The sequence below is a fragment of the Talpa occidentalis genome, unplaced genomic scaffold (genome assembly GCF_014898055.3).
Source record: "Talpa occidentalis isolate TD23 unplaced genomic scaffold, MPIMG_talOcc4v2.1 talOcc4.11, whole genome shotgun sequence".
Taxonomy (NCBI): domain Eukaryota; kingdom Metazoa; phylum Chordata; class Mammalia; order Eulipotyphla; family Talpidae; genus Talpa; species Talpa occidentalis.
The window spans coordinates 39,428,687-39,443,233 of NW_023601104.1; the positions used below are offsets into that span (position 1 = coordinate 39,428,687).

At 46.2% G+C, this 14,547-nt stretch overlaps 1 protein-coding gene across 1 annotated transcript; it reads left to right on the forward strand.

The window, feature by feature from the left end:
- Nucleotides 1-2,050: 2,050 nt before the first annotated feature.
- Nucleotides 2,051-4,674, forward strand: LOC119238869 (zinc transporter ZIP2-like). The gene is made up of 4 exons (XM_037502962.1): nt 2,051-2,304; nt 2,494-2,624; nt 2,869-2,916; nt 4,042-4,674. Exons 1-4 carry the CDS (start codon nt 2,190-2,192, stop codon nt 4,672-4,674), a joined length of 927 nt encoding a protein of 308 aa, XP_037358859.1. The 5' UTR covers nt 2,051-2,189.
- Nucleotides 4,675-14,547: the final 9,873 nt, after the last annotated feature.

The following is a 14,547-nucleotide window of genomic DNA, read 5'->3' on the forward strand; positions in this document are numbered from 1 at the left end:
GTGACAGGGTATAGGCATCAGCTGTCTGGTTAGTGTGGGGATTAGGGGATCCTACCTCCAACACTGACCTGTGGTGGACATGGTCGGACAAGAGGGCAGAATGGTCCTTCATCTGATGGCCCAGAAAGTCAGAGTGAGGACTAGCAAATTGAGGTTTGCCAGGAAGTCCAATAGAGGACTAGGACAGTACTTTCTCCGCTCAAGCAGCAGTGAGGCTGCGGGGGTCCATACTCCCATTGGGAGGAGGACCCCAGGTCCACTTCCATTTAGCCTTAGTGAACTGGGAGTATTCCTGGGTCCTCAGAAGCTTAGGGAGGGAAACAGAGTCGGGGGAGGGAGGAAGGAAAGAGCAGAAGCCAGGAGGAAGAGGGGGAGTACAGGCCAAGGCCTAACTCCACATCCTCAACCTGGGTTTCCCACCAGGTTGTTAGAAAAGAAGGAAGCCAACTGCAGCACGAGTTTGATCCCCGGCCAGGGAGCAACCCACATGGCGCAGCAGACCTCTCCTGACTTGTCCACTGCTCCCCTCAGCAGCGTATTTCAGTCAGTCTGCCTGTTCTGTTCCCTACACTGTCTCTGGCGAATCCTCTTACCTCTCCGCACCTCTGGCCCACACCCCAGCTCTTGTATGCATAAATAACTAAATATTTAAAAAAGAAGAAAAAGAAGAAGAACGAAGCCAAGAGTATCAGACTGAAGCAGACTTTATTTAGCAAAATGTCCGTGAGGGCAGCTCTTGGCTTCAGCAGAGTGAAACTTGCGTTCCAAAATTGGAGAAACAGGTTTATATAGGGTTGGGCTGCTGCAGGAATTTTTGGCACACATGGGCGGTGGGGTTCTCTACTGCGGGGGTGGAGGGGGGAGTCTGCTGCAATTCCCTACTTCCCTCAGCTTATCTCTGGTTCTGCCACGCCAGTTTTACGAGGGGCCCTTATGTGCTCATCAATATGGATAGGTCATAAACATTTATTTCAGGAAATAACTCTCATGGGCAAGGCCCCCATCTAAATTCTAGGTGGTTAAGGGAGACACAACAGTTTCTCAACCCTTCAGGGTCCCAATTGCCTTCAGCACTAAACAATCTGCATGCCAAAGTGGAGGCTGTTCTGAATCCCTTTCTGGGGTAGTGGGAAAGCCACCCCCAGCTCTCTGAGAACTGACCCAGCAGGTCTCAGGGCTGTTTGTGGGCCATCTGTTTAGGGGAACCAGCAACTGCCTAGCCTCTGTTTTTCTTCCTCCTTCCCTTCTGCCTTTCTCAGGGTTCATCAGCTCCTCCAGAGTTTACCTCATGCATTGTTTTCCCTCAAGAGTGAATGCCCATCAATACTTAATCTTTCATCTGCACCCTGTATTTCCAGACAGGATCTTCAGTTTATTTGGATCATTTCTGTTTTTGCTTAGGCCTTGCTGCTTTACAACAGCATAACTTTGTCTTAAAACAGTCCTTCTCCCACAAAATATATCAGAAACAGTTACAGTCAGGAGTACCAGTGTCAGTGTTGTAATAGTAGAAGTCACAATTCCCACTAGACATTTCCATGCCTGGAGGTATTTTTCTGGAGTTAGAGAAAAGGGGAGTCCCCTCATCAGCTATTTCTCACAGAATGGTGATGGCATCACCTCTCAGCCCCACCTCCTCCTTACCCCCAGGTGGCCCCAAATCCCCTCTGAAAGGGTGCTGGTTCAGGTATCAGCATGGCAACCTCTAAGTCTTGGGGTGGGGGTGGAAAGGGGAGGGTATAGAAGGCTTAGATCAAATGTCCTGAGTGAGGCAAGCCCCAATTATCCCCAACACAAGCAACTGGGAAGTCACTACCATAGACTGCCCATTTTGGATTGAGCCAGTCCCAGCATGAACTAAAACTGTCCACAGACTTGGATTAGTCATGGGACTGAAGAGGAGGAGAAGACAGAGCACTGGCTGCGCCTGGCAGGGAGTCTGGAGTTTCTGGTTTCAAGGTCAGGAAGGCTTGAGCCAGGGGAGGGACCTCCAGGCAAGGGCAGGGCCCCAGTCAGCTATGTAAGGCAGCACAAGCCTAGGCAGCACAGAGCAGAAAGAAGAACCCAACAGACTTCTGGAACTCAGCAAGTGGACACTCCAGCTTTGACCACCCAAGATACTACTCCTGCGCCAAAGACTGTAACTCCATTTGTCATTCTGAAGTCCCTGCTCACCCTGTACCCCAAGGATGGAGCCACTGCTAGGGGTAAAAATTGGCTGTCTGTTTGCCCTGCTGGTCCTCACTCTGCTCTGTGGCCTGATTCCCATCTGCTTCAAATGGTTCAAGATTGATGCAGCCACAGGTATAGCCCTCCCGTATGTCTATCCCCATGTAATCTGGTCTGATTTCACCCCATCACCCTATCATGATTCTCCCACCACTCAAAGCTGCTGGACAAGTAGGGCACTGCCTATTACCCTTTAGTCTTTATCTTCAATCCTTTATCTCTCTCCTCATGGCCAAATGGATTTTCACTCCTGCTATGTATTAGGTCGTCACCGCCGAGTCCTCAGCCTCCTTGGCTGCATTTCTGCCGGTGTTTTCCTGGGAGCAGGGCTTATGCACATGACCGCTGAAGCCCTGGAGGGAATTGAGTCAGAGATCCAGAGGCTCATGGAGAAGGTGAGCAGCAGAAAGGCTGAGCTGCAGGGCTGTGAAGCCAAAGATGAACAGAACCAAGAGAAGAAAGGGGGCGAGTGATGGAGCCAAGGACACGGGTGGAGCAAAGGGAAAGTGCACATCTGCCATGTTGAGTGGGGTGATGAAACAGGCCAGGGAGCTTTAAGAAAAGCAGTGGTGCTGAGGACAGGACAGGAAGCTGAGCTGTGCTGACCCTGTTCAATTGCTGCTTTTGTTTCCTCCCTAGAACAGGACGCAAAGTAAAGGAAAGCCTGATGATCCTGATTCGGCGCATGTAAGTATCTCCCACCAAGACATGGAGAACCAGAAGCTCCTTTTCATAACCTGACCCTTTAGAGGGCAGTGAGTGAGGGATACAGGACCCCTCCTGTTCCTCAGCTCCAACACCACACAGGAAAAGAGGAGCCAAGCCAGTCCTTTGGGTTGATGGAATCCCAGGAAAAAGCTCTTGCTTTTCACGTCCGTTCTTTCTCAACCTTGACATGTTTGATATTATTTCCCTTATTTGTTTTTTATTTTTGGAAGAAAAAGGAAATTTAATCTTGGTCTTCTATTGGTTTTTACTTGGCTCTGGATTACTCCCCTGTAACAATGTAATGCTGCTTCTTGGGGCCCCTTGATTGTGATACTCTGATGTCCGTTATTGATTACCATGGTTTTTTCAGGAAAGCATGAGATCAGTGAAAGTGTCATGGCTTGTTTTTTCCCCACTGTCATCTCTTACGTTCTTTTGTCCCTTTCCCCATCTCTTGCCCTCAGAGCCCTCACAGTATCTGTTGACGTCCTTTAGTTTTTGAAGTGTTTTACCATTGTCAAATTGTCTACTCTGTGACTGTTCAGTATTTGTTTTTATGGTTCTGAATTACTTTGCTGCACGTAAGTCTCTCATTCTTTTTTATGGCTGTATACTACTCTGTGGTGTGGATGTACCACATCTTGATCTGTTCATCCATTGAAGGAGCTTTTAGACTGTTTCTGTATCCTAGCTGTTGTAAATAATGCTGCTGTGAATATTGTAGAACACAAGGATTTTTTGTTGATGGTTTCATATCTGTGGATATATCCCAAGAATGAGATTGCAGATCATACAGTATTTAAATTTTTAAGTTTTTAAGATAAATCCATATTTATGCTTTCCACAATGGTTTCACCAGTTTACATTCCCAACGACAGTGTAAAGGATTCCTTTTTCTCTGCCTCCTTTTTGGTACTCGCTGTCGGCATTTCCCATATTCTAGCCCTATTGATAGGGTGTCACTTAGTCCCTCTCATATGTTGTTGCATGTCTGTACCTACTCTGGACTGCATCCCCTCCCCTTTTCATGTTCTGTTACCCCCGTCTCCCATTCTCCTCAGTCTCCCCCCTTTCTTATCTCCCGGCCCCTCTCTCTCTTCCTAGATGCAGTACCCCTATGGAGAGCTCGTCATCTCCCTGGGCTTCTTCTTCATCTTCCTGTTGGAGTCGCTGGTGTTACAGTGCTGTCCCGGGACCGCTGAAGGATCGACAGTGCAGGAGGAGGAGTGGGGTGGTGCTCATGTCTTTCACCTCCACAGCCACGGACCTCTACCCCCGCCTTCTCAGGGTCCCCTTCGAGCCCTTGTCCTCTGGCTCTCACTATCCTTTCACTCAGTGTTTGAAGGGCTGGCTGTGGGGCTGCAGCCCACAGTCGCATCTACCGTGCAGCTCTGTCTTGCAGTCCTCGCTCACAAGTGGGTCGAGGTGTTCGGGGTAGGGCTGCAGCTGGTGCGGACAGGCACCCAGTCACGGTGGGCCATGTTCTCCATCCTGTCATTAGCTCTCATGTCCCCCATGGGCCTGGCAGTAGGGCTGGCTGTGGCTCAAGGAGATGCTGAAGGGGGCCGAGGCTTAGCCCAGGCTGTGTTAGAGGGGGTGGCAGCTGGCACCTTTCTGTATGTTACCTTCCTAGAAATTCTGCCCCAGGAGCTAGCTGGTTCTGAGATCCCTCTGGCCAAGTGGGCCTGTGTAGCTGCTGGTTTTGCTTTCATGGCTTTTATTGCCTTGTGGGCCTGAGCGATTCCTCACTTTCCTGATTCCCCACCTCCAGGGAACAGGTGCCAAATGGTTTCGGCTGCAGACGTTTTTTCTCTGACAGTAAGTGACTTTCACTAGGCATTGGGCACCTTCCTGCTTCTCCAAGCATGTTGCATCCACATAAGCTGGACCCCAGTTTTTCCCTATATGAGATGCTATTTCTCATCGAGGACTGAAAGAAAAGGATGTTCAAGTTAAGCTCCTATAAATTGGAGAATTAACATGAAAACCGTCACTCCAGATTTGACTCTTGTCCCAAATATGCTGCTGTGTGTAATAAAATGCCCATTTTACCCTTTCCTCAGCCATGTTATACATCATTTCTCTGGTTGTCTGGATGCTGCCTGGCACAGCCAGTGGTGGAGAGGGGATGGGAAGGGGTAACAGCGGGATGCAGTGCTTCCTTCTGGAACCAGGGCACCTGCCAGTCTTGTCAGTTGCAGGCCATGACCCCCAAACATGAGTGCATTGCTGAAATTCCATCAACCCCTTACCACCTTGCCCCCAGGTGTTAAGAAACTGAACCAGCCTTTCCAGCATTTAGAGAGGTTTACAAACAGAAACCATGGGGGTCTAGATTTTCCCCACACTAACCACACTCTCCCCACCACTTTACCTCTTAGATTTATTTTTTATTTATACAATAGCTGAGGTACAGGCCAGAACCCTCCCCCTAGACCACTTGTCTCCAGTTTGTGTAAGCCCTTCATGTGCTACTGTGGCAGGCTGTGCCTCCCATGCTGTCTCCTGACAAGGTCCGGGTATTGGGGGAGACTCCCGAGAAGAGGGGAGTTCCTGTGCTCTCCCGAAGAGGGAAAGTTGTACTTCCCAGAAGAAGGAAGTTCTTGCACTTCCCAAAGAAGATCTGAACTAGGGAGTCTCCATGGCAATGCCTGCTAATGCTCTCCTCTTTGTTCTTGGTTAATGCTGAAGTAAGTTAGTTACAAATTGGCCTGTGAAAACCTAATTCGGACCCAGGTGACAATTGGCTCATTCTTCTTATGCTTGAACTATCACAAAAGAAGTAAAAAATTGTTTAAGGTATAGTTAGGAAAGAAATGTTTTGGCCCTGAGAAATATGGAGAACAAACTGCCCTGAACCAGCTGTGCTCGGAAACCATAGTCTAACCTGGGGGGGTACCTGTTTGTGACAATAATACATTTCCTGGTGTATGCAAGAGGTTAATAATTCGCAGACCGTGTGGAGGTTAGGAATTTCTAGTTAAGAGTTAGACTTCAGTAGAACTTACATAGATCTGATGAATTGTTTTAAACCACTTTGAAGTAATTAATATATTAACCAAGTTAATTGAATGCTAGGAAATAGATTGATTTTAGTAACTGAATATAGAATAGGAACTTTACACCCACGTTTGTAATTGGGAAAGTTTAAATGTTGCCAAATGTTATACTGTTGATCATGCTAGTAAATGAGCTGTACCTAGGAAACTAATTGTTTTTAGGTTACAAAAAAAAATGGCCTACAGGTGTAAGGCCAAGGGAGTCTTTACATGATCATGAGAAAATATGTATTGTCTTTGCTCTGCTTCAATGCTTACACTGATGTAATCCCACCGCTAGCTTTAAGGTATAAATAAAGACCCACTGAGACCCTCAGTAGGAGATACTTGCACGAACTAAAGTGTTTGTGTCTTCCTCACTCCTACCTCACTCCACTTCCCCTCTGCCCTTTGAGAGAAAACTTTCACCGACTCCGTCCTCTCCTTTCTGAGATCCCTGACACGACTTCTAGCTGGGGCTGTTCTCCAGCATGCTACTTCTCTGCACGCTGACTATCTGGAATTGAGGAGGATCAGGTTAACTGTTGCCCAGCTCCTGACCCTTATGGAAGGGTTGTGTCAGAGTTAGCGAGAAATAGGAAAAGAGAAGTTGCATCCCACCAGCTCATCACCCTCACCATTCACCCCTCTCACACATTCCGTGTGGGAGTCCAAGTGGGGACGGGGCTCCTGAGGGTCCTTGTCCTGGCTGCTGCTGTCCAGCGCGCTCTTCCACCTACAAATTAAGATGCACAAACCGGGCCTCCCCGGTGGCCTAGCGGTTGAGCGCTGGGTTGCGAAGCTGCCCGCAGCCTCTGCAGCGCCGGTTCGATCCCCAGCTGCTCCCCGGCCACTGTAGGAGGGTCCCACATGGCGCGCAGACCTCTCCTGCCGCCCGCTGCTCCCCTCAGCAGTGTACTTCGGTCCTTCTGCCTGCTCTGCTCCCAGCTCTGGCTCTGGTGAATTCTCTCACCCTCCCACGCTTCTGACTGTGCCCAGTGCTTGTATAAATAAATAAATAAATCTTTAAAAAAAAAAATGCACAAACCTCCTCACAAAGCCAGCTCGCACACACCGGGACGAGAAAGAGGGCAAAAGCTCAGGTAAAACAATTAAAACATCTTTTTTTTTTTTTAAAGATTTATTTATTTTTATACAACAGCTGGGATACAGGCCAGAGGTGCGGGAGGGTGAGAGGATTCACCAGAGACAGAACAGGAAGCAGAACAGGCAGACGACCGAAATACACTGCTGAGGGGAGCAGCAGGCGCGACAGGAGAGGTCTGCTGCACCGTGTGGGAATCTTCCTGGCCGGCCAGGAATCAAACCCACCTTGGAGAGGCTTCAGACAGCTTCACAGCGCTGCGCTCAACCCACTGCACCAGAAGGGGAGGTCCTGATTCTAATTTAAATCTGCAGAGAGCACATTGGATAGCAAGGTAAGTTTAACAAAGGGAGCATTTAGCAACATGTAGGAAGGTTTGAACTGAGCAACAAATGATGGTGCCATGTCCCGTGGCTTAGTAATAAAAATGCTATTGCCCTGACTGAAGACAGGGCAGCAGTTTCAGAGACTACAGGCAGCCATCCACAAAGTGCTATGGCCTTGGGTAGAGGGACACAACCAACCTGCAGGGACTTGATGAGGAATCCAGAGAAATCTGTCACTCTCTTGTTTGACTTACTGCCAATATCTCCTATCAGCCATACACAGACAGACTCCAAAGGACAAAAATGTCTGTTGGTGCATTGTAGATACATCAGTCTCATATGTCATAAAGATATCTGAAAGCTCAAACAGATGTCTAACACACCGTCTGCTACTTTCTCTGCTTCTTTCAATTCAAGTGATCTTGCCAGGATGATGGAAGGATGAATTCGAGGGGTCACAGTTGTATGGACATTTCAGACCTATTTTGAGTACAGAGGATGTGTATGGCTATAGAAAGGAGCCTTGAGGAGAGTGCATTACCCTCCAGGCCCTTCACTATGTTTCTGGGTCACTGATGCTATCAACATTGGAGGTAAGTGAGCAGAGGGTAGGGGATTTCAAGCATGGGTGGGTCATGCACTTTCTGCGTCTTTCTGTATAATCTCAGGAGCCAGATTCCCTCTTAGCCTCCTCTGCTGTCAGCCGTGAGTGCTTTCCTCCCTCCCTCCAGCATGTCGGACCGCCTTTTCCCCCTAACACTTTTCCTTCCCCAAGGTCCTTACAGCCAGGACCAGCACCATCTTCAGTTTGAAGCCTAGTGTATCTAGAGCTGGAATAAGCTCAGAGACAGCTCCACAGAGTATCAAGGATCAGGAAAAGAAAACCATCTGATCCTTTTCAAATATACGAATCCCCACAAAAAGAAGAGCCAGAGAGGTTATAATGTGGTTTCCCAACAGGAAATAGTCCCCTGCTGCTGGAATCGGGGTGGGTGGGTATGTGTGAGCATGTCAACCAACCAGACATAAACACACACACACACACACACACACACACACACATTGACCTGAGGGAGGAGCCAGAGCCACTGAAAAGGTTAAGCAAAAGGGCTGACAGGGCTTCTGTCCCCACACATCAGTCTGTGGGGATGCTCAAAGACACCAGCTGTACATTACTACAATGCATTGTAAATGAATGAATGAATAATTACTTCATGAGATTCAGAATTATCAAGCTGAAACCATGAGGCTCCTGTCATTGTATCTTCTAGTTTCATTCTCCTTTGCACTGGGCCCTCTCTAGTTGTCTTGGGCTTTCTCCCTCAAGTCAGGGAAATATGTCCCTGAAAAATGAGGGGAAGAGAGAAACAGGAGTCTCAAGCATGAAACAGAGACAAAAAGCAGGGAGTTTATGGTTCTGTTTCTATGCTGTGTGTGTCATCCACCTCTCCTCTGAGATTGAGTGCTGATCTTGAAAATAGATACAGCACAGTATGGCATCAGGCCCTCTCTGTGTGGCTACTGGCTATGATCACAGGAAACTGAGGAACGAATTGGGCATAGTTAGGAAGAATCATACATACCACAGCAAGGCACTGTATTCCCATGGGCTCACAGGAATGTCAGGCCCAACACAGTAAAGAGGTTAGTCAAGGACAACAAAGCCCTCTCCCTGCTCCTTTCAGGAAGTCTCCATCCCTCTACCTAACTTTTGGGATTCTCCTGCAGAGGCATCTATAGGAGACATACACACCGTCAACACCCACTTCACACACACCTTCATGAAAGATACATACATACACACTTGATACAGTTAACAAGTTTGTCTTTCCCCATTTCTTGCAATTCCCCTTATCTAGCATTGGCAGGATTGATGGCTTGTCTTTCCCATTTGTTGCAGCTTCCCCTCCCCTTGGGAAGAAAAAAAAAAAAAAAAGCTGGCGCCACCGGTTTCCCTGCAGACCCTTCCCCCTCGCCCTAAGGAAAACAAGTTGGCAATCACCCGTCTCTGTGCCTTGACACCTTCCCCTTCCCTTAAGATGAAGGAGCTGACACCCATCCATCTCCCTGTTGAGCTGGCGCCCACTTGTCTCTGTGCGGACCCCTTCCCCCTCCCCTTCACAGACCCCTACCTATCTCCCCCTGTATAAATACCCCTGCCCACTGCCAAAGAGCAGGACGGTGGTTTTTCGGACATGAGTCTGCCGCCCTCCTCATTTGTCGACAAATAAAACCGCTTTCCTTTTCCTCAAACTCAGTTTCCTTTTATTGGCTGAGGGAAACTGAGGCCGGCGTTCGGTAACAATTTTGGCGAGCCAGCCAGGAGGTGGATGCCACTTCGGCTCTCCCAACCCCAACTCTGACTTCCAACTGACGGAGCTGTTGCCTGCTGCAGACCACCAGGGCTCACCTATCTATGCTGGTCTGGGCTGTCAGAGAGGGGCCTGGGCATCCCAGGTGGCATCCTGACCCTCCTGCTGCGAGGGAGCGCCCTCTCTCCAGGAGGATGAGGGAGAGTCCCAGCAGCTGCCGGAGTTCTTTTTCCTCCGGGGAACTTCCCAAGTCCTCCTCGGGAGAGGCACAGCTCTTCTCTGCACCCTGGATTTACCTTTGAGGAGATGGAAACTGGATGGAAAACCGCGGTCCCCTGGCGTTTGGTGTAAGTTCCCCTGGCGTGCACGCCAAGACCTTGGCCTTCACACATTCGGGAGGAATCTGAGTGCCCTCGCGGAGGGAGTTCAGGTCTCCTCATTTGGGAGGGAGTCTATGAGTCTCCCTCAATTTGGAGCGCTCTTTGGTGTGTTAGGCCCGGTTGAGTGGGAATTGGGAAACATTTGGTGTTTTTTTCACTTGATATCTATTTGGTATTTGGTATTTGGAGTTTCCCGTTTGTTTTTGGAAGCCAGGGATTTAGTTAAACTTATGAGAGGAGCCGTATTTGTTTCATCTAAAAGCCCCTTGGGGAAAATATTAACTGAGTGGTCGACCTGTAGCTACAAACCTGTGTCTAAAATGCAGCTCCTATCACTGTTTCCCTGCAGGAGCCCAGGAACAACTGATAGTGGGGAACAGACTGATGTTTTTTTTTGTTAACACAAAAGCCAGGCAATATACCCTCCTTTTTCCACATTGGCGGGCTCACCTGAGTCCCTTTTATCTATGCTCTTCTAAAATCTTACCCTGACATTCCATGTCAATTCAGATGCTTTGGCTTTAGGCAACCTAAGATAACTCTGACTCTTCTAGGACATTGGCAGACGACTGGAAGGATTGGAATTGTTCCAATGAGAAAACTGGGCCTGGACCAGGGCTTCTACTTGATGTTGTTTTTGGAGTTAGTGGGTCTGGAGTGTGGGGTCCTTGGGTTCACTCTGGGAAGGGTGTTACCAGAGCTCCTGTTTCAGAGACATGCAGCAAGCTTCCCAGGCGAGTTTCTCCACGAGAGAGACATTAGTTATATTTAAAGGGCAGGTTTATTAGGGAAAGGGGACAGGAAAGTAAAGGAGACACAAGCGGGCAGGAACAGCTGCCCCAGAAGGGACAGGTTTGCTGAAAAAGGTCTGCGTGGTTGCAGGCGGGTGTCTTTGAGGGGAGTGGCCTCCACTGAGGGAGGTCAGTGAGGAGAGGCTCCAGAGGGACAGGTCATGGGCAGGCAGGGAGGCTGCTGCCCTGCAGAGGGAGAGGGTTGGTGAAAAGAGGAACCTGCTTAAGTACAGGTGGGCAGGCGGAGTGCTGCCGGGAGCCTCTGCAGAGACTGCACGGATATAGTTGTCTTCTGTTTGGGAGGGACTCACCCCTTGTGAACCTTTGGGTTAGTTGCTGATTCTGAATAACCATGTAGAATCAGAGAGAGAGCAGAGATTCTACAATGGGCTCAATCTCCATATCCTTACCTTTGGAGTCTGCTGGGCTCAATCTCCATATCTTTATACCTGCTTGGGTGTTGTGCTTTGTAATCAAGGCATTGGAGGCTGAGGATCTTGGTTTCCATAACTGTGTCAATGGCTATGCTAATCCCTTCTAAAACCTGTGCCTCTAGCTCTTGGCATTTTGTGAGCCAGGTTTTTGGTCTTGTGGACACCTCTTTTTCAGTTTTTCTATTCTTGTCCTCTATCATACTTACCTTACCTTTTCCCCATTTTATGCAAATAGATTTGTGAATCTGATCTTTGTGCCTGTGTAAGGAATTCAAGCAAGTATCTGGAATCAGGTCTTGGATAATTAAAAAATTTGGTATTTTTCTGCTTTTTGTGTTTTAGTCAGATACCTAACTCAGTATTTACCAGTCACTGTAATAATTGGATGTAAAGTAAGCTGAAGAGAGTGTTCTCCACTTTACGGAGGTGTTTTCTTCCTCTAAATTTGCAGGCTTTTTCTGATCACGTGCTGAGACTTCTGGGATCAGGCTCAGATGGTTTTGTCAAGATTACTTTGGACTTTCTAGTTAGCTATAAAGGAAGCTTGCTAGTCGGTTGGAAAATTTCTAAACTTCTTATTGACCATAAAATTTTAGGTTTCCTTGAAAATCTAAGTCTCTTAAAATAATCAATTTACTAATCAAACTACATAGTAGGTTTCTGTAAATAATATTCCTTATCAAATTTCTAGTAAGAATCTAAGAACAAATAAGCTGCCAAGTTAAGATCTTAATTTGCCTCTTCTGCTGTCCTTCTCGTGGCCCATGTATATCTCATGTCCCATGTTTTATCTTTCTTAGGACCAGGCCTCATCCGTGAGGTCAAACAGAAACTAGGACTCCGTGAAGCAATTTGAGTTTTCTATGCTTGTCTTTAAAAATGGTTCCAATCTTGGGTTCTAGAGGTTTTAAAATGATTAAAATGGAATGCTTATTAGAACGTGTAAGTGTTATAGGACAGGGAGAGGGGCAGCCCAAACCCCGCAAACCTGCCTATTCTAAATGGGTTCTGCCATCCGCCGCATCAACACAAAACATATGACACTTTAATGGGAAGGAACTTTAATAAAAACTAGAAAACAATACAGGTAAGGCAAAGAGTCTAGTTTCTAAATGAAGCACCCAAAGTTACCCATCCCCTCGTGGGTAAAACTCCATCCATATGGGGTCGGCCCAGAGCAAGGCCCCAAAGCCTGCCACAAGTCTAAAACATCTTCCAGTGGGGACCCACAGAAAAGGGTCACAAACAACCAGACAAGCCCGGAAGGAAAAGAGCAAAATCAACATCAAGATAAAAGCTGCCATTGTCACCTCCCCACGGGTCTCACCCACATCTGTGTCACCTAGTCCACCACCAAAAGACAAGCGCAGTTTCTTCACGTGTCTCTAGGCTCCATGTGCCTCCTCCAGGTCTCCTTGCTCCATCCTGCTTCCTTCCTCAGTCTCTTTTGCTTCTCCTCTTCCTGCTCACCTCCACCCTCCCTTGGGTGGGGCAGGGAACCTCCCCCTTTCCTGGGGACCACCCTGTTACATAAGGACTTTAACTTCCATCTCTCTTATTGGAAACCTCCTTGATTAAAAACAAAAACAAAAACAAACAAAAAAAAACACAACAGAATTTAGATGGCTATATCAACTTAACTTGAAAACTTAAGTTGTTTTAGGAATTAGTCTATCTTTGTACTGAAAGGGATATAGTTTTGGTGAAACTGTCTACCCATCCAATATCTCTTCTAGGAATTTAAAGGAATATGTGGCCTTAGAAAACTGATAGGGAATTTTATGCCCCACTTTCTTTAGAACCTAAGAGTTATTCTTACAAATATAACTTGAGAAATGTTTTCTTATCTGAAGGAGTTAGTTAGAAAAGATATTAAAAAGCAAATTAATAATTGTTGTCAGTGTTGCCAGAAATATTGGTAAAATAACTATCTCTAAAAATTAGTGCAAATGGCCAAAATTCTAAATGAAAGAGATCTCTGTGTCTATGTCTTTGCCTTTGTGTTTTTTTTGTCTCTGGAGGGTTACTGTGTTAAAAATCATTTTAAATGGCGCCTATATAAATTCTAATAGAAAAGAACCCAAATTTTGAGATCGCGATCTAAAATTTTTGGTAAACAAAAACTAGTTCAAAATGTAATGGTTTAATTAAAGCACATATGTCTTAGATTTATAATGTTGGGAGTTAAAAGTTTTATTGTATGTTAAATGTGTTTTAAAAAAATTGGAGTGGTCAAAAAAAAAATATATATTGACCTGGTCTGTGTTAACAGAGATAAGTGTGATTTTGTTTATAGCTGGACTTCTTTTTGATAAAATTCTCTTCTAAAAAGACTGGCCCACTATTTCTTTACCTTGAAAGAAATACCTTTGTTCCCCAGGTAAGCAACTTAATTGATTTTTTCCTTCCCTTGTCCTAGCCAAGGAAAAAAAAAAACACCTCTGGTATATAAATTTGTTTCATTTATAACTCTGCAATTTGAACTTCGTATCCTAAGAAAAACTAGAGCTACAGTTGGTATCTCTGTTCTTCTTATCATTATTTAAATGGTGGTATATTTTTCCTATAAAACTAAGGATTTACTAAGTTTAATAATGAAAGTTTGTTGACTGCTTGATGAGCTTTTGGTGTATTTTTGCTTCTTATAGTAGGAAAACAAAACTTTATTGTTATCATCCAGGAAAAAATAAAACATGTGTTTATGTACGAGTTATCCAGTACAAAGGAATAATAGCATAACAGCTCTAACAATGTCTTAAAGTAAAAAATGTGAGGCTTGCCTGTTAATTAGCTGAAGTTTTGTTGGGACAAGGCCTCAGAGTGGACTAAAAGTTTCAGGGAGTGACTGATGGACTTTCTCTGGCCAGGCGCCTGACTTGTGTGCCCCAGATGACCAGATGACCTCTTGGGAGTCTCCAGCTTCTGTACTCCCTGCTTGCTTTAAAGTGCGAATGTGCCTCTGCTGGGGCAATGGATGCTCTATTGCCTAATTGCTGGGGGCTTGGACTTTGGAAAAAGATCTCTGGGCCTGTGGGCATAAATAAAGACAAAAGTCTTCTATAACAGTCTTACAATATAAAAATTAAAAACTAAAATGTTGTAACTCTAAATGCAAATAAAGCAAGATTGTGTTAAGATATGTATGTAAAAAAATATGCTAAAGGTCTGAAAAATTTAGTGTCAAGACAAAATAGCTATCTTGAAAAAAAAAAGGTGTTAAAGCT

Excerpts from the sequence above, each read along its gene's own strand:
- LOC119238869 (XM_037502962.1), top strand. The coding sequence starts at position 2,190 with ATGGAGCCACTGCTAGGGGTAAAAATTGGCTGTCTGTTTGCCCTGCTG. Across the intron at positions 2,305-2,493 it reads CAAGATTGATGCAGCCACAG|GTCGTCACCGCCGAGTCCTC; the intron begins GTATAGCCCTCC and ends GCTATGTATTAG. Across the intron at positions 2,917-4,041 it reads ATGATCCTGATTCGGCGCAT|ATGCAGTACCCCTATGGAGA; the intron begins GTAAGTATCTCC and ends CTCTCTTCCTAG.